At 48.8% G+C, this 18,577-nt stretch overlaps 1 protein-coding gene across 1 annotated transcript in view; it reads right to left on the bottom strand.

The window, feature by feature from the left end:
• Positions 1-6,945: 6,945 nt before the first annotated feature.
• Positions 6,946-18,577, bottom strand: part of LOC119453815 (deoxyribonuclease TATDN1) — a 61,856-nt gene continuing 50,224 nt past the window's right edge. The window contains exon 10 of the mRNA XM_049668541.1: positions 6,946-7,203. Coding sequence (XP_049524498.1) covers positions 7,062-7,203 — 142 coding nt within the window. The 3' untranslated portion in view covers positions 6,946-7,061. The remainder of the gene's footprint in view (positions 7,204-18,577) is intronic.

Genomic DNA, 18,577 nt, shown 5'->3' with positions numbered 1-18,577 from the left:
CGCATCTCATTCACTTGGTATATACCAAAATTGGCATGGAAGGGTACGAATGTGTGACTAACATGACTGATCGTGACTAACATGACCCACTCGAATCGCCACCATTCGCCACTGCCTGTTGCATGTACGCTTTGCGCTGTTTTGCGCGTAGTCGGTCACATGACTTAACGGCGCCGTTTTATTGCACCTCTTCGCCCTTCTCAGTAGGCTTCGAATGCCTGAAGGTTGGTGCGCTTCGCGCTCAGTTCGCGCGTTTTCTCTGAACGCGGTGGTTGTGTTATGCGCTCATCAGTTCCCGCGTGAACGTTTGTCAGGTCCAGGTGAACGTTAGTGTCGTGTGCTTTTGTGAGCTCCAACTCGTGATACGCGACTGACAGCAACATCGGAACGCTTTGTGCCTAATTGTGCCCGAAAGCCTTTATTCTTGCGTTTATCGCTGCGCATAACACCGCGTTGGCGGCCGGCCAGCATGATCGCCATGCATGATCACGTCGATAGCCACCATGGTTTCGTCCGCAGCGGTTGCGGGAAACAGTATAGTTTCGCTTTATTGCGATAGGAATTATATGAACACTCCAAGCGCGTTTCTGCCATCGTCGTCGCGGTGAGGTTCCATAGAAAGTCCAACGGCGATAAAATCGTCGCCGCGCGCCGTACGCTGCGCGTGCGATTGAAAGCGTACGAGGGTGAGCCGGCAATCGCGGCTCAATGTAGCGCACGCGAAGGAGGAAGGCAGGCCAGAAGCGAGCGGTCTTTCATGCGCGCGAGGCACGGGGGCGAGGCGACGGAGAGGGATGCGTTCTGCTCACCGGCTGACAGCGCGGCCGCGCGCCGTATCTTGAAAGCGATCTGTGATGCGGGCAAAGTGCGCGCCCGCGCGGGCCTCATCACGCCTCATCTTCAAAGCAATCTGCGATGGGGACAAACTGCATGCACCGAGTGCCAGTAGCTTCGTATGCGCTCTGCTTTTGACGTTTAGTTCGAGTTGAAGCGAGATGAGAGACAGCACGAAGGTCAATTTGCCCGCTGCTGCTGGCGCGCTTTCTCATTCTGGCGTTTTCACAGCGAGTTTCCGCGGTCATGTGATCATGTTTACCTGTGCGCGCGTGACACCGCGCTTGTCTATTTAGTTAGTAAGCGAATGTTTAAAACATTATACGGCCAATTAAACTACTATCCTTGCTTCGTATAGCTCTGTACTAATTTGCTATCGGAATCGATGCTTCGCCTTTCGGGCGAAACTGCGACATATTTTTTATTTTTTTTTTTTACTCAGTGCGCGCGTCGGCCACGTGCCTTCAAAACTGTGTAGTGGGGCGTAGTCGCCATCCATGATCGCGTCGATAGTAACCGTGTATTCGTCCACACTTGTTGCAGAAAACGGCAGTTTCATATTGACTTGGTGCGTGCGTCGGTCGCCTGCCTTCAGAACCGCAATATCGCCGTCTATGATCGCCGCCGCGGTATCGCCCGCAGCGGTTGCGGCAAACAGTAGTTTCGCTTCGGTGGGTCTTGTATCAGCAAACCGTGCATTTATTTATCAGGAAAATAGGTGGAATTTATGCGTACGGCATGATTATTATTATTTCTTTCACTTGCCATTCTGTAGCGAGATCTGCTATCAGGTTGCTCGGAGCACGTGTTCTATTGCAGGCGAGAGAGTGGTATATCATACTGTGATCCCGCAATAAAAACTTGTTGAAAGTTAGCGCCAAATGTGTGTGTAGTCTGTGTTCTTCCTCTTGTGTCCTGTTTCTGATGCGCTGCGCCTTTTGCTTCCATCATGTTATGCCAACAAGCCCAACGTGCAACGTTAGTAAGCGCAAAGCTGTCGGAGATGAAGAGCACCATCTACAAGCGATGTATGGACGATTTGTTGGCGACCAGCTCACTGGCTAAAAAATAATCTGGATGTGCGCGCTGTAGTGAAAAGCGTGTGTCAGACGAAGACGCGCACCACGGCCGCGCAAAGACGGAAGTTTCGAGGCCTTCGCCGCTGCGAGCACTTCAGTCACTTGATGAGAATTCCAGCTTCCGTACTGCTCTTGTGGAAAACAGAAACGGTATTTGCTGATTCATTCAGTAAATAAAAGCGTGTGACATACTAAGCATTTGTTTATTCTTTTCTTGATACCCTCAATAATTCGACATTCGGACATTTTTTTTGGTATCGTGAAATCTGAATTAACGAGGTTTTAACGAGAGAACTCACTAATTCAAAAATCTCTTGTGGTGAGATGCTATCAGTGCGATAAGCACTGAAAACTGTCATTATTCCTCGGCATGTGCCTTGGTTGCGATGCTGTTTTGTCTTGGCTCATAACGATGCGACCCACTTTGGACTATCTGGGTTGCACGTCGCCGTCAAAGAAGCCTGCCCAATACCACTGTTGGCCCCAAACATGTTGCGCGCTACGCCCAGCCTCTGTATTAAGGGGAGGGGGGGGGGGTTTGGCACTTCATGAAGCTTAGCAGGGTTCCCTGGGACCAGCATGCTTGAGAACCCCTGCCCTAGATTAACGTCACAATACCTGTAAAATCGATTACGATGGGGTCGATGGGAAAAAAAATCAAGCTTAAGCACTTCTGGGGCCACATCAAAAGAACAACTGGAAAACGATTTGGCAAAGGTGACGTTTAACACAACATTCATCACTTGTCATTGCTAGTATTCCCAGCACTATCAGAAAGCTGTATGACATTTCGTTCCTTGGGTCTGATAATGCTCCGGAATTTAGATGGATTAGTGGAAAGAAGTCAAAGCAGTGTGTTATTCAGAAAGACATGCTTGGCTTCTTTGATAGTTGATCGATATGTTAGGAGAACATTGCTGTATGTGCACCAACGTTCTGAAGTTTTAACACGCTTTGCAAGGCAAAAAAAAGCATTTCTTCTTATTCAAGTCGTTTCAGGGCTACGGTGAACTACGGTGATCGGGAGTTTTTCGCAACTAGGCGTAATGAGATGTACTTATCAACTAGGAGCGCGACTGTATTCTTAAATAAAGCGCAGTTTTGATCAACTGTTCTCTCAAAGAAGGTAGGCATGCAGTTTTCAATGAAGAGGGCAAGTCTGGCGTTAATTGATGCATAATTGCCTCTCGAACAGTCTCTAATTGTCTTGACACTGTTAACTTTCTTTGTAGTATGCACTATTATTTCGAAGTGAATAAGGTAATGATTGCTCAAATCGTGCATGTAAGTAATGCTATTTAAAAGGTCAGGAGCAGTGGCAAGAAATAAATCTAGCAGGTTAGATCTACCGGAGCCAAACTTTGTAGGTCTTGAAACCAGCTGTGTAAAATTGAACTGCATCATAGGTTCAAAAAGGACTGGCTGACTGCGGAAGTGTCTCTGAGAGTAGGAAAGGGACCAGACCAATCTATTTTGGGAAAAGTGAAATCGCCTAACAAAAATAAAGGCAGTGAAGGGTCTCTCAACCAAACCATTCAATACATCGCATAAGTCATTGCAAAAATATAGTGTCGAGCTCGGTGATCTATAGCATACACAGAATAATGCACTTTGGTAGTCAAGGTTTATGCGGACACAGAAATTCAAGGGCAGTACTAGTGACGCTGGCATGCGACGAGACAGGAGACATTGAACACTTTCTTGGTCGTGCCCGAAATTCCAAGATGAAAGGGATGCTCTCCTGGAGAATCTGAAAAAAAAAAAGGACCTTCCGCATGTGTACGCCCAACACCTTGTATTTCCCGAGGGATAAGTTATAGCCCGCAAAGAAACTTCACGTCTCTTTATGGAATTCTTAAGAGAGACTGGTTTGATGGACATATGGTGAAACCCTTCAGCGATATTGTAAGAGACGCTTGGGCGAAGCAACTGCCAGCCTTGATCGCCAGGCTAAACCCACCTGTTGCTTCAATTCACCACCACGATGTCTGATACGATGACGATGTCTGATACGAGGTTCTCGGCAACGGCAATCACTACACCACTTTCTTATTTTTCAGTCTGGTCTTGGCGGTAGATGGTATAATTTTTTTCACAGTCAAAGAATTCTGTATTATCAAGTCTCCATCAGCACCACCACATCGGCAGCACATGAGTCAATGATAGACGATAAATCGTCACATTTGTTTACAATACTCCGGACATCAGTAAACAAGAACGATAAGTTCCGACCGACGATATTAAGAACACGCTCTTGGCTAAGATAAAGATACATCTGTGTCAGTATGGCTAGTGCTAAATGAAGACTAGGCTGGACCGCTACTGCTTGGTCCTAATTCACACACGCTGGCCGGTATGACGTAAAACTATTCCAATCTGTTTTTATTCTAAATCGGCCATTAGCCCTCCGCGATAGGTCAGATTAGCTCCAGCTCAACCCATATGGGCGTGGCAGCCACCCACATGGGCAGAGCTGGAGCCGATTTGACCTATCACGGAGGGCTAATGGCCGATTTGGAATAAAAACAGATTAGAATAGTTTTACGTCATACCGGCCGCTGTCTATGTCCGTGGAGTAAACATAACACTTGTCACTTATTGCCAATATGAAACTTGTCATACAGTACTGAAAACTTCTTGCCGCTTTGTGTACCAAACTTAAAGAACTTTTTCCTCACATTTCTTGTCGCTTTAAAAAATTACAAAAATCTTCACTAACGGTTAATTTGGAAGATTTTAATTGGATTTTGAGGCAAAAATACTTTCCCTGAGTTTAAAAGACACAAATATAACAATAATAGGTCGACATTTGTCAGGAACAAAATGGCCTAGTCTGTGGGCGCAATATATGTGTTTGTCATTCCCGTCTAAACCAAAGTTAAACGCGTTATTTAGAATGGAGCAGAGTTTTTCTTCAGATTCGGCCCACATCTCTTCATAACTATCGGCAATACCGTGGAATAGTAGGTTCTCTTGGCGAGAGCGATCTTCGAATTCATTCAGTCTCTGATCAAGTGTCACGACCTGCAGAGCAACACTTTGAAACTGCAGTGCCTCAGATGTGCAAATGCTTTTTTCAACTGCATCAAGACAACTTTCAATATCTGCAATCTGCTGTTCCACTGAATTTTTGACTGCCTTAACTTCATTGAGCAGGTCATAGCTTCGTCATGCCTAGAATCCATTTTTTAATGTAAAGATTTTATAAGTGAAACTAGCTTGATGTATTCCGGGGAAGAATCCTTCTTAGGGGGTCCAAGATTCAGTTCTACCTCACAGGATGTTAGCAACAGCTTCGCGACGTGAACGCATTTGCAAGACAAAGAAGCCAACACTTGTGGGTATGGAAGTACATACTTGCAAAAAAATCGTAAGATTTTTTGCAAAACAGTTAAGGAGCTGAACCTACCTGCACCAAGAAACGAAAAGTTGTTTGACGAATGTTCGCAGTTGCCGTACTTCCATGCAGTAAAGTTTCTTTTCCGTAATGTTGAGGGACGAGGTACATATTATGTAGCTTGGCAGGGGTGAAGTAGCAGACAGGAAACGTGGCAAAAACTTAAAGCGAACTGTATTTACAGAGAGTGCGAAGAGCAGATCCTCACTCTTCTACACCTAGCTGGGTTTTAGAGCCCACGACGCTGCCAGGACGTACATAGTACAGTGCCTTACCGTTCTACCACTTCGTGGTTACAGCCCAGACTGCCCGAGAGTGCTCCGTACTGCAGTTACAAAGGCAATAAAAAAAAGCAAAAAAGAACGAAAAGGAGAAAAGAAAACAGTAGAGCCCGGCACGAATGGAGTTGTGCTCTCTCGCCACTAGCGCTGGTTGAGTAACTGGCCTATCCCTTTCTATGCCTGCGGCTCTCGCATTCTGATGCACCATTGTCGATGCTTACGTGCACTGACCCTTGCTTCACCCCTATAGTCACCAGTGGGAACCAAGGCCATCAGACACTACGGCGCTATTTGGGGGGGGGGAGCAGGCAATTGGTTTCGTAGACCGTTCTTCCCGTATGACAAGGGAAGAAAGAGTTAAGCGCCCGGTGACAAATCTTGTGCATGGTCGACCTGTGAAGAGCGAGAGCCGAGTCATGCCCTTGGGTCAGCCTGTCCTTTCTGAAGGAGCACAATTGGTCACTGCTGTCACTCACTCTAGGCCTTACAAAGAACGATGCATGCTTAAGTGACGCATGCTCGGCCTTACAAATGCCCACTAAGAGGATTCCAGTGGCGTCGACTTCTTAAGTAGTGTGCTGAAGATGATGCATCAGTTGATGCTGATAACATGGTGTGGAATGTTACCTTCAAAAAAGGTGGCCGTTCCCTCGCAGTGAAGCGGTCTGGCTGACGGTAAAACCAAGAGCTGGAAGCTGCCATTTCCTGCAGGCGCATGTAAATCTCAAAGTCCATGCACTGGCATAAGCTCGTGTTGCCGCCTGCCAGCAGCTACAGAAAGGAGTCGTTCAGGGAGGGTTGCCGTGTGTTATTAAAGTGTCAATGAAGTTTTTCCATTCACGATCATTCTTCTTGGGGTCAAAATGTTCTTTCCTAAAGTTAAGTTTGGCAAGCATGTTCCTGATAACATGCTACAGCAGTGTTAAATTACCAGAACAATGGCAGCATGTCATACACCTCAATGCAAGTGCAGGCAAGCCAATCAGACGTGCCACTTTACACATGCTTTGAGGAGAAATTAGAGCCTGTAGTTTCAAGTACTGAGATATATATATATATATATATATATATATATATATATATATATATATTATGTATATAAATACACGCTGCAGTGATAAGAGAGATGTTTTGGTTGTGCCAATCTGCAATTATTCGTGGAGGACTAGAGTCTGCTGTTGCACGCACTGAAATGCTATGTGCGACAGTGACAAAGGCAGAGACTACAGTCTGGCACTGCAAACGTCGGCACACCATGCATGGCTGTGAAAATGCGACTGTATGAAATGTACACTTCTTAGAAGGAATGCAAATGATTCAGCAGCCTTCACACATTGTAAATGACACAAAGGCATTGTCAAGTGGTTGCATAGACATATTTATCTGAGGAAACATGGCTTTCCCTCCATTGTCTTCATTACATCTCATTCGCTTTCGTTGAATAGACTTCATTCATTCAATAAATTAGTTTTATTGAATGAACTGCGCTGGGTCACTGGCCACCAGTTCCTCCTCACCAGGAAAGAAGAGGCGGCATGTGTTGGCGTGCACTTGTGTAGCCAGGGCATCGGGGTCTTCACCACGGATGCCAGCCAAGACTTCCAGCACCTGCCTGCACATGACATCATTGACCATTGTTTTAATACACATGCACATACTGTTTTATATACAGTACATATAGGGTTGTTTGTTTTTGGGTAAAACCCGATTTGCCCGATTTTTACACAACGAACATGTTTCAGGAGAATCGGGTTCAACCTGATTTCTCCCCGAATGCCAAAACGACATAACAACCTATTTTTTATTACGCTGCACGGACTCCACGGACTCTGTGGTGCACACGCGCTAGCTACTCTGCCTCTGGACAATGAAGTTTGATCCTGTTGGCTTAACATATTTACTGCAATCTAACGCACACTTTTTTTCCGATAAAACAGGTCCAAAAATTGCATGCACGTTAGAATCGATTACGACCCGTAATCTGTGTTACCATATAGCCGTGGGCATTTCAAAATGGCCGCCTTGCACGCGCTTCGAGCCTAGCTACACTCTAGCCTCACTGCTGTAGATTCCTCCATGTGCTGCAGTACATGCGCTTAGGCATTGGTCTACCGTCTGTCTTCCCATTTTCTGCGTCTGCTCTATTAGCATTAAGTGCCGAGTTCATCATGATGCCGCATTTAAAAGGAAAGTGATCATGTGTGCGGAGATGGACGAAATCGGGCCGCATCACGGGCGTTCGGAGAATCCGAAACTTGCGTGCGGGACTGACGCAAATAGAAGGAGAGGATTTTCACCAGCAAAGCAACATGGAAGGCTTTCAGTGAACCGAAGCAGGGTGTATTCTGCGACGATCCACATCGGCGATACGATCGCCTTGGCCCTATCTTGAAAGCAATCTGCGAAGGGGAGAGTGCCGCGTGCTGTTTTCGCCGCTTATAGTTCGCGTTGAAGTGAGAGGCGTGCTAGCACGAAGGTCAATTTGCTCGCTGCACTTCGTCACTCCAGCGTTTTGGCAGCGAGTTTCCGCGGTCATCGAGTGAGATGTGTTCATGTTTGCTTGTGCGTGCGTGACGCTGTGCTTTTCAACTTAGTTAGCAAGCGAATGTTTGCATGTTTATACGGCCGATAAAACTACTATACTTACTTCGTATGGCTGGCTACTAATTTGCTATCGCAATCGATGCTTCGCCTTTCAAGTGAAACTGCAACTTTTTTTTTATTCATCGCAACTTTAGTGCATCGGGAGTAAATGTTTGTTTTTCCAAATGAGAGAAAATTGTATTTCTGTATGAAAGTGTAGTGAACGCCATCCGCACAACGCTGAAAGCTGACATTGGCTGCAGCGCCGTCGAGCTGGTGTATGGAAGAACACTGTGATTGCCTGGCGAATTTTTTACACGCTGTGGAGATGAAAGCCCTGCAGCTACTGGCGATATCATGGGCAAGCTTCGCGCCACACCACCGCGTCAGCCAGCGCCGCGACCCGTCCACATGCACTCAGAGTAGTGGTCCTGCTCCCATGCGTTCGTGCGGCATGACGCAGTGCAGCGACCTCTTCAACCACCATATGACGGCCCTTTCAAAATCCTCCATCGTACAAACAAGCAATTTACTGTGGACATTCGCGGTCGACGTGAAGTAGTCTCTACTGACCGTGAAACCGGCTCACATGGAGAACTCTGAAGGTCCTGCGGCTGTCGTGACTCTTGTTAGAGCAACGAAAGAAACAACTGCAACTTCCTCCCTAACAACAGTGCAGCGCACACGTAGTGGGATGCGAATCACTCCTGTAACGTTCTGTAACGTTCTGCAGCTCACTGGGGAGGCAGTGATGTAGTGAACGCCATCCGCGCGGCTATAAACGGCCCTCGTTTAAATGGCTAGTTTATAGCGCCACTCTTGAACACCACGTCAAGCACCTGAAATGCAAGTCTGTTGGCGCATGTGCCTCCCTGTGTCTCGTGAGAGAATAAAAAAGTCGTCTTTGTTTGGAACTCATCGCTCACGGTCTCATTGCTCTTCGCCCAGCACTAGCAGCCAACAAAGGCATGAGGTGCGTGGCACTGTTAAGGAATTTTTTTTTGTCACAGAAGACAGGTGCGCGTAACAATCGAGGTGCATTACAATCGAGTAAGTACGGTAAGTGAACTCCAGTGACCTATAGACTTCATTTCCCAAACTGCGTGCAGCACTGCGGACGCTACACCGCTCTTAACCAACCGCCCAATGCCCAACTCTGAGCTAGTAACTCACCGTGACATTCTACGGAGGCCGGCTGAAGAAAAGTGACAATAGGCATTGGGGTGGAACTGCCTCAGCACGCCACGTAGCTACAACCCTGCTGCACGAAGCCCGTGAAATACAGCATCAATCCCCCTTCGATAGCGCGTAATAGAAGGGAAAGAGGGTGACTGCACTGTTTCTCTGCAGCGCTGATTTGTAATATACTACTGAATTTGAGTATTTGCTTGATGTCTCCCCTTGATGTCTCCCCAATTACCAGATTGAAACAGATCCCTAGTTTTAACACGTTAGCGTTAAGGAGCTCGTGATATCCTACGATTAAAAAACTAACAAACACACACACACACACAAAAAAAACGTACTGTATTACTTGTTACATTTGCAAATTTGACCTGAAAGAACTCGAATTTCGGAATGGTTCCACAAAAAACCTGATTTCTCCCTGGTTATCAGCTTGAAAAATAGCACCCGATTTTCACCCCCCGAATTAACAAAAATATAAGACTCGAAAATGAACAACCCTAGGTATATGCTATGGCTTGCCGAGTGTTGTGTGTATGCTGTATATCTCTGTTGTGAACTGTGCATATTTCATTTTTCATCACACTCACCTGGAGTAGCAGCTAGGTGTGCCGCAGGGCAAACCTCTCCCGAATTCATTAAAGAGTCCTTACTCTATCTGTGTGTATGTGTGTGTGTATATATATATATATATATATATATATTACGGCACAGTCACACTATGCAAAACAAAACTAAACACGTAATGATTTGCTCATAAACTTCAAACCATAGCCTCAGTTTCATTTCGTACTTCTCTTTCACACTGGCTTGTCCGCAACTTTGCGTTTAGTCCACAATATTATCTATATGTATATGTATATATTGTCACCGCAATAACTGGACAAGCAACAGCCGGCAACACAGCAGAACAGCTCTGATCGAGCAGCACGACTTCTTCGTTGTCTTCGTCTCGCGCAAAATAAAGCGCAAGCGAACGGGAACCGCACGACACACGAAAATGCACTGAATTGACATGTCATTATTCCCCCCCCCCCCCCTTCAAAAGCATCAGCTCGAAGCTTTCGAAGTAGGGACGGTAGGCGATCAGCGTGCGTAGTATGGCTTCATCCTAGCCACGTGGACGATGTCCGGTTGTGGTGTACAGCGGGAGCTTCGCGTGGTGCTCTCTGGAACAAGCTTGTAGTTGACGTCATTGAGGCGTTGAAGAACCCGGTAAGGCCCGAAATAACGACGGAGAAGTTTCTCCGACCTCCCGCATTGGCGAACGGGATTCCAGATCCATACTTTGTCTCCGGGGTGGTAGGTAACTTCTCTGTGACGGAGATTGTACCTGTGAGCATCGTAGTGTTGCTGAGAGCGAATGCGCAGGCGAGCTAGCTGACGAGCTTCCTCGGCACACTGATCATATTGGGCAGCATTCACTGTAGTAGATGCGAAGGCGTCGGGCAGAAGCATTACGTCTAACATTGTGGTAACCTCGCGGCCGTGAAGCAAGCGGAAAGGAGTAAATCCGGTGGTTTCTTGAACGGCGGTATTATAAGCGAAGGTTACGAAAGGAAGAACGCTGTCCCAGTTCTTGTGATCCACGTCGACATACATTGAAAGCATGTCAGCGATGGTCTTGTTGAGCCGTTCGGTTAGGCCGTTCATCTGTGGATGATAAGCGGTCGCCCGACGATGAACAGTGCTGCTGAGGGTCATCACTTCTTCCAGGAGTTGGGCTGTGAAAGCGGTCCCTCTGTCGGTAATAACCACTGCTGGTGCACCATGGCGGAGGACTATAGCATGAATGAAGAAGTTGGCGACGTCGTTAGCAGTAGCTCGTTGAAGTGGTCTTGTTTCACAGTAACGAGTGAGATAGTCTGTCGCAACTATTATCCATCGGTTGCCAATCGAAGATTTAGGAAATGGCCCAAGCAAGTCCATTCCGACTTGTTGAAAGGGTGCCCGAAGGTGGTTCGACAGGTTGTAACAAGCCAGCTGGTTTTATGGGTGGTGTCTTGCGCCGCTGGCAGTCTCGGCAAGTCTTCACGTAGTGCTTGACGATACGGGACAGTTTAGGCCAGTAGTACTTGTGGCGGATATGTGCGAGAGTGCACATGAAACCCAAATGGCCAGAAGATGGTTCGTCGTGACAAGCATGCAGGATCTCTTCTCGCATCGCAGATGGCACAACCAGAAGATCGGTTTGAGAGCTGGAGTCAAAGCTTTGCTTGTACAAGACGTTGTTGCGGAGAAAAAACGACGAAATTATGCGGCGGAATGCCCGTGGTGGCTGCGTAAGTTGGCCCTCAAGGTAGGCGATGAGCGGGCGAAGCTCATCCAGGTCATCACGCTGTTGCTGAGCCAAGTCAGACGCTGTGACGGCACAGAGGAAACTGTCTTCGTCAGTAAGTTCAGGCGGAGTCGTTTCTACAAGAGCGCGAGAAAGACAGTCGGCATCTGTGCGCTTGCGTCCCAACTTGTAGACAACTGTAACGTCGAACTCCTGAAGGCGAAGACTCCATCGAGCAAGGCGGCCTGAGGGGTCTTTGAGACAGACAAGCCAACACAACGAATGGTGGTCACTGACTACTTTGAAAGGCCTGCCGTACAAATATGGTCGGAACTTGGATGTCGCCCACACGACAGCTAGACATTCTTTTACTGTAGTCGAGTAGTTCGATTGGGCCGATGACAAGGTACGACTAGCGTAGGCAATCACTCTTTCAATACCTTCTTGCCGCTGCACAAGGACGGCGCCGAGACCGACATTGCTTGCGTCTGTGTACTTCAGTGTTGGCGTCTTCGTCGAAGTGACCTAATATTGGAGGAGTCTGAAGTCGTTGTTGTAGATCACAAAAAGCGCAATGTTGCTTGGGGTTCCAAATGAAAGCGACATTGTCCCTTGTGAGAAAATGCAATGGCTCAGCTATTTTAGAAAAGTTGGGTACGAAGCGACGGTAATACGCGCAAAGTCCTAAAAAACGGCGAACCTCGCGTTTGTTTGTAGGAGTTGGGAAGGCAGCAACAGCTCGTGTTTTTTCAGGATCCGGGCGAATTCCATCGCAGCTGATGACATGACCAAGGAACTTCAGCTCCTCGTAACTGAAGTGGCATTTTTCGGGCTTGAGTGACAGGCCAGCAGTTCAGAGCGCATCAAGCACTGCACGAAGAAGCTGGAGATGCTACTCGAAAGCCTCCGAAAAAACGATGTCGTCCAAATAAACAAGACACGTTTGCCACTTAAGACCGTACAAAACAGTGTCCATCATTCGTTGAAAAGTCGCAGGAGCTGAGCACAGGCCAAAACGAAGAACCATGAATTCAAAGAGTCCGTCAGGAGTAATAAACGCGGTCTTTTCTCGGTCACGGTCATCGACCTCGATTTGCCAATAACCACTACGCAGATCCATGGATGAAAAATATCTGGAGTGTCGAAGTCGGTCCAGCGAGTCGTCGATGCGAGGAAGCGGATAGACGTCTTTCTTTGTGACGTTGTTCAGTTTGCGATAATCAACGCAAAAACGCAGTGTGCCGTCTTTCTTTTTAACTAGCACCACTGGTGACGCCCATGGGCTTGTAGATGGCTGAATGATGTCATCAGCAAGCATTTGTTTGACTTGTTCTCTTCGAGACACACAGTAGGCATGCTGTCCGATGGGTCTTTCTGCGGGTTCGGTTATAATTCTGTGCTTCGCAACGGGTGTCTGCTTGATTTTTGACTTCGTGGCAAAGCAGTCGCTTTAAAGAAAGCGAAGGAGAGCGAAGACTGTCCTGCTGTTGAGCCGATAGTTCGGAATTCACATCGAATTGAATGGTAGACTGCTTGTCGTCGTGTGGGACGGACGAAAGTTCTGCGAGTGATAGGCTGGTTCTCGCGTCGCCGATTTCTTTGAAGTAAGCGACAACAGAGTGCCTTGTGAAGTGCTGGTATTCGCGACTAAAGTTCGTAATTAGGATTTCAGCAGGCCGTTTAGTCAGTTCGAGGAGGCCGCGGGCGACGCATACTTGACGAGAGAAGAGGATGGACACATTGGTTTCAACAACTCCAAGGGCAGTTTGGTCCACATCGCTCAGTACGGTAACCAGTACACTGGAACGAGGTGGTACGGTCACAGAATCATCAGAGACACGCAACGCTACCTTGTGCGAATTGCATTCGTGCGAGCTTGCGTCACGTGAAAATGATACCAGCAGCTCTCAAAGATTTATAATGGCCCCGTATTCTCTAAGAAAGTCCATTCCTAAGATGAGCTGCCTGGAGCATTCCCGCAGCACGACGAAAGATCGGATGAAGGCAGAGCCGCAGATATGCACTCGGGCAGTGCACCTCCCAACCGGCGTCACGAGATGACCACCCGCAGTGTGGAGTTGGGGACCATTCCATGGTGTGGTCACCTTTCGGAGTGTAGCCACCAATTCACCACTCATAACAGAGTAGTCGGCGTTGGTATCCACGAGGGCGGTGACCTGGTAATTGTCGACGGTTACGGTAATATCGGCGGAAAGTCCTGCGTCGTTATCAGAAAATGGCATGGCAGATAAATCGTCATCGTGAACGTGTCGTGTCGGAGGATGTTTGTCAGGACGATCCGCAGTGGCCCCACCCCCGGAGGTCGCTGTCCTCAGTTTTCCTGATGTGGGCGTGGACTTAGGGACCTGTCGCAAACATCAGCGAACCTGGAGTAACCGCTAGGCGACATGATGCCCTGAGGAGATGGTGAACGTGATTGGTGTCTTTGTGCGGGAGAACACGGCTGCTGAGAAGCCAGAAACTGCTCTATCTCGCGTGGGCGCTCACCATTAGTTGGTCGACGAGCGTTAGGGTGAGATCCCTGAAGGCCCATCCTCCGATAAGGGCACTGACGATAGAGATGGTCCGCTTCGCCGCAGTGGTAGCAAAGTGGCCGATTATCCAAGGTGCGTCACACGTTTGATTTAAACATGATATCTCGCGGGCCTACGTCCTCATACGTGTTTACATTTGTAGCTGGAAATTGATGTGGCAGAGCTGAAACAGGGAAAGGCAAACGTCGTCCCGTAGATGGTTGAGGGCTCCGAACGGCTTCGGCATATGTGAGCACTGGGGCTTCCGCTCGCGTTGGCGCCAATGGTTGGGTCATGGTCCTCATTTCGGCACGAATGATGTCACCAAGTGCAGTAACAGTCGGCTGACAAGAAGTTTTGCTAACTTCCTCAAGCTCTTCGCGCACAACGGTTCGCACAAGCTCTCGGAGTGCTGCTAAATCATGTCCGCAGGTGAAACATGACACTGCGGTGACAGTGCTTTGGCGGTCGTACTGTTGGGAGCATTGCTGTAGCGCTCGTTCGATTGTCGTTGCTTCACTTACGAACTCAGCGACAGTAGCGGGAGGGTTACGCATGAGTCCAGCGAAAAGTTGTTCTTTCACCCCTCGCATTAAGATACGAACTTTCTTCGTCTCGGCCATACCTGGATCTGCGCGTCGGAACAAGCGCGACATGTCCTCGACAAACATGGCCACGCTTTCATTTGGTTTCTGAAACCGACTCTGCAGAGCCTGTTCGGCCTCTTCTTTCGTTTGGGGGCTGCTGTATGTCTCGCGAAGCTGTCGTTGGAATTCTTGCCATCTAGTGATGGAGCCCTCATGATTCTCAAACCACGTGCGAGCGTAGTCTTCCAGGGCAAAGTACACGTAGCGCAGTTTCTGAGAGTCATTCCATTCATTGACTGCAGCGACTCGGTCGAAGTGTTCAAGCCAATCCTCCACGTCCTCGAACACGTCGCCATGAAATGACTTCGGAATGCGCGCTGCGTAGACGACACTCGGACTAGAGGTGGATTGGACTGTGTCGCTTTCTTGAGTCTGACTTGCACTTGCCCCTGTGGTGGACATCCTTACTTGGCTCAATGGGCTGTATTCAGGAGGTAGTCCTTGCAAGCGGCGGCTGTGGTGAAGTGCCCGGTTTTCCTCCAGAATCGTGGGAATGGTGGTAGGCACTCGAAGCGTCGGGAGGTCAAATTAGTGCATAGGACGGTACCCAGCACCTCCACCAATTTGTCACCGCAAAAATGTCACAGTTTCGCCCTAAGGGCGAACCAATGAATGCGATAGCAACACAGCAATGTCATACGAAGTAAGGTGAGCGGCTTTGGTAGCAACAACACGCAGAACTGTTGTCGACGCCATCGGCGTTTTGCCCGCGTTAGCTCAAAATGCGTGCGGCGTTGGTGACTGTTGCTGGAGCCTCTGATATAAATAGGCACTTGGTGCCGCAGCTAAACGTCGCCTCCCTTCCCTCCCCCTCCCCCACGGCCTCTCGCGCGTCCGAAGAAGGCGCGTTTGCTCTACATATATGGTGATTGTAAAGGAGAAAAGAGACGCCTACTTCTGCAGCCCTTAAGCGAGCACGGCGCAGAACGCGCGTTTGTTCTCCGCCGTGCGTTCACTCCCCGTGAAAGACGCGCCCCTCGCGCCCTTTCACTCGCACATACAGCGTTCGGCGCGCGGCGACGATTTCATCTCCAAATGACGTCATACGGAACCTCACGGCGACGGCGACGGCGACGCCGACGGCAGAAATCTGCTTTTGAGTGTCCATATAATTGCTATCGCAATAATAACTGGACAAGCAACAGCCGGCAACACAGCAGAACAGCTCTGATCGAGCAGCACGTCTTCTTCGTTGTCTTCGTTTCGCGCAAAATAAAGCGCAAGCAAACGGGAACCGCACAACACACGAAAATGCACTGAATTGACGTGTCAATATATATACATTGTGAGGAAAAAAGTGCACGGTAAAGCCAAGGGAGAAGCGGAGGAAGAAGAGGTCAGAAGTAAACCAGGTGTTTTGGCAAAAGGCCGATTGTCTGTCTGCTTCTCCTCATTACAATGGCACAGCCGACGAACGCCTGGTTTTAAGCTGCTCCAGCCTTAAGCACCGTACTGCGGAGGCCTTGCATCCTCCTGCATCTTGCCGTCCTGGGTCCTTTCAGCGAGGGAACGCCGTCAACGCTTCCCTTGGCATGGCTGCCGTACCTGGTACTACCTTGATCTCCGAGCTGCCAAGTCATGCCGTTCATGTTGCCTTGGACATGGATTCTTGCTGTCCTGGGTGCCTCCTGCGGCCAGGGAACGTCATCCACGCTTCCCATGCCCTGTATCACTGCCCCATGACATCATCGACCTCTCAGCCAGCAAGGGATGCTGTTCACGCTCCCCTGGCCATGCTTCCGGCTGCAGTGAGTACCATGGCCGCCACCAGCCCTGGCTCAACGGATGCCATTGACGCTACCTTGGCCACTGGTCCAGCTGGCCCGAGTACTGCAGCCACTGCCGTCGCCTCAATGTGTGCGCTTTCCGCCCCTGGTTCCTTGCCCAGTTCAACACCGGGATCCATGGCAGATATAACTCGAGCCATCTCAACACTGTCACGATGGTTTGAAGACGCTGCCAAGATTCTGACATCTGCTACCACGTATGGTATGCCGCTTCCTGTGTGCAACTTAGCACTTCCTGAGTTTCGTGGGTTCTAAGACGGCCCTGCGCAATGGCTGAAGATTGCAGACACCTTGGGCGACAGACACGGTTGGTCCGATGGTGCCAAACATTCGTATGCTGAGGGAAGGCTTCGTGGAGCCGCCGAAGCGTGGAACAGGTACAACAGTCATACTGGTCATGGTGTGAGTGGTCTGAAGCACTGCTAACAGTTTTCGGGAGCCTTGCTTCATCATATGACGACCGATTTATGCGTATGCGCGCTCGACGCCAAGGCCCATCTGAAAATGCTGTCTACATTTATGACAAGTTAAGGCTTCTCAGCGCATGCAGCCTGACCTGGCCTTCTCCTACGGCTCGGCAATACGTACTGGATGGACTGCTAGATGCCATTCATGGGGCAATTTTGGCGGACCAACCCCTCGAAACAACAGCAGAAGTTTTTTCTCGTAAAGCAGCCGAGCTGCAAGAAAGCGGACGGCGCCGTCAGGATCTCACTACGCTGGATACAGGCTCCTCCATCTAGTCAAGGTTCTACAACATTCTGCGGCAGGTGCCAATGCAACAACCTGACAGACTCCCCACAAGAGAGCCACAACCAGGCTTACTACGAGACATGCGAGCTACCACTGCTTCAAGTGCACGTCGACGGCTTATGTGCTACTATGAACACAGATGCTGAACGGTCGGCCATGAATACTTTGTCGTAGGCGACCAACCACCACAACACAGAAGTCTTCAAGGATGCTGGCATGGCCAGCTCACAGAGCAAGAATGAGGATCACGCTTATCAAGACAGATTATCGTACATAGCTGGCCACACGCAGAGTATGTCCGAAGAGCAGAGCGATGACAGAGACGTTAAATCAATCACTGCCTCTCTCGAAAGGCCAAGCAGAGACTCGAAATTTGCAATTCGAGATGGCATGTTGTACCACCGGCCCTGGGAGAAGAATCAGAAATAGGAGTGATATCTCATCTTACTCCCAAGCTCTATGCGATCGAAAGTAGGGAGCACCATCCATGCTTACAAGGAGGAAGATCACATTAGGCAGCGAGCCACGCTAAACAATGTGCAAGGACAATTTTGGTGGCCGAGAATGCAAAGCAATATTCGCTCCTACATGAACACTTGCCAAGCCTGCCATAAGTGACAGCCGGGCTGCAAGCACCATATAACACTAAGCCGTGTTAAACTGACTACCGGGTGCTACCAAAACTTAGTTTGGGCCAGAGACGTGCACCAAAGCATCGCCTTCCAAGAAACGAAGAACCAGTCACTACTTCAGGAGAGAAGTACAGAAAATAGCGCCGTGTGCACAATTAGACAAGAGGCGCCCCGCTGGTCTGATTGGGTGTTCTGGTCTACAATGCAGACAATGTGCCCGCGGCTTCGTGAAATCTCTCAGAACCAAAAAAGCACTCGCCACAATTGAGGGGCAGTTCAAGATTACTTAGCGTTCGGGCAAGAAACTGTGCAAGACGCGCAGCGTGGCCGAGTGTAGGGAAAAAGTGCACGGTAAAGTCAAGGGAGAAGAGGAGGAAGAGGTCAGAAGTAACCCAGGAGTTCTGGCAGAAGGCCAATTGTCTGTCTGCTTCTCCTCATTACAATATATATATATATATGAACCATAAAGAGAAGTATTAATTTCCGATTCGCATAAACAGAAGTATTACGTTAACCTGTGCCAGTATATTACTCTTCTGCATTAACCATACAACCACCCTTACCATGAGAGAAGGTTTGGTAAGTGA

This window comes from Dermacentor silvarum, chromosome 5, assembly GCF_013339745.2.
Source record: "Dermacentor silvarum isolate Dsil-2018 chromosome 5, BIME_Dsil_1.4, whole genome shotgun sequence".
NCBI lineage: Eukaryota > Metazoa > Arthropoda > Arachnida > Ixodida > Ixodidae > Dermacentor > Dermacentor silvarum.
This window is presented reverse-complemented; position numbering and strand designations above follow the sequence as displayed.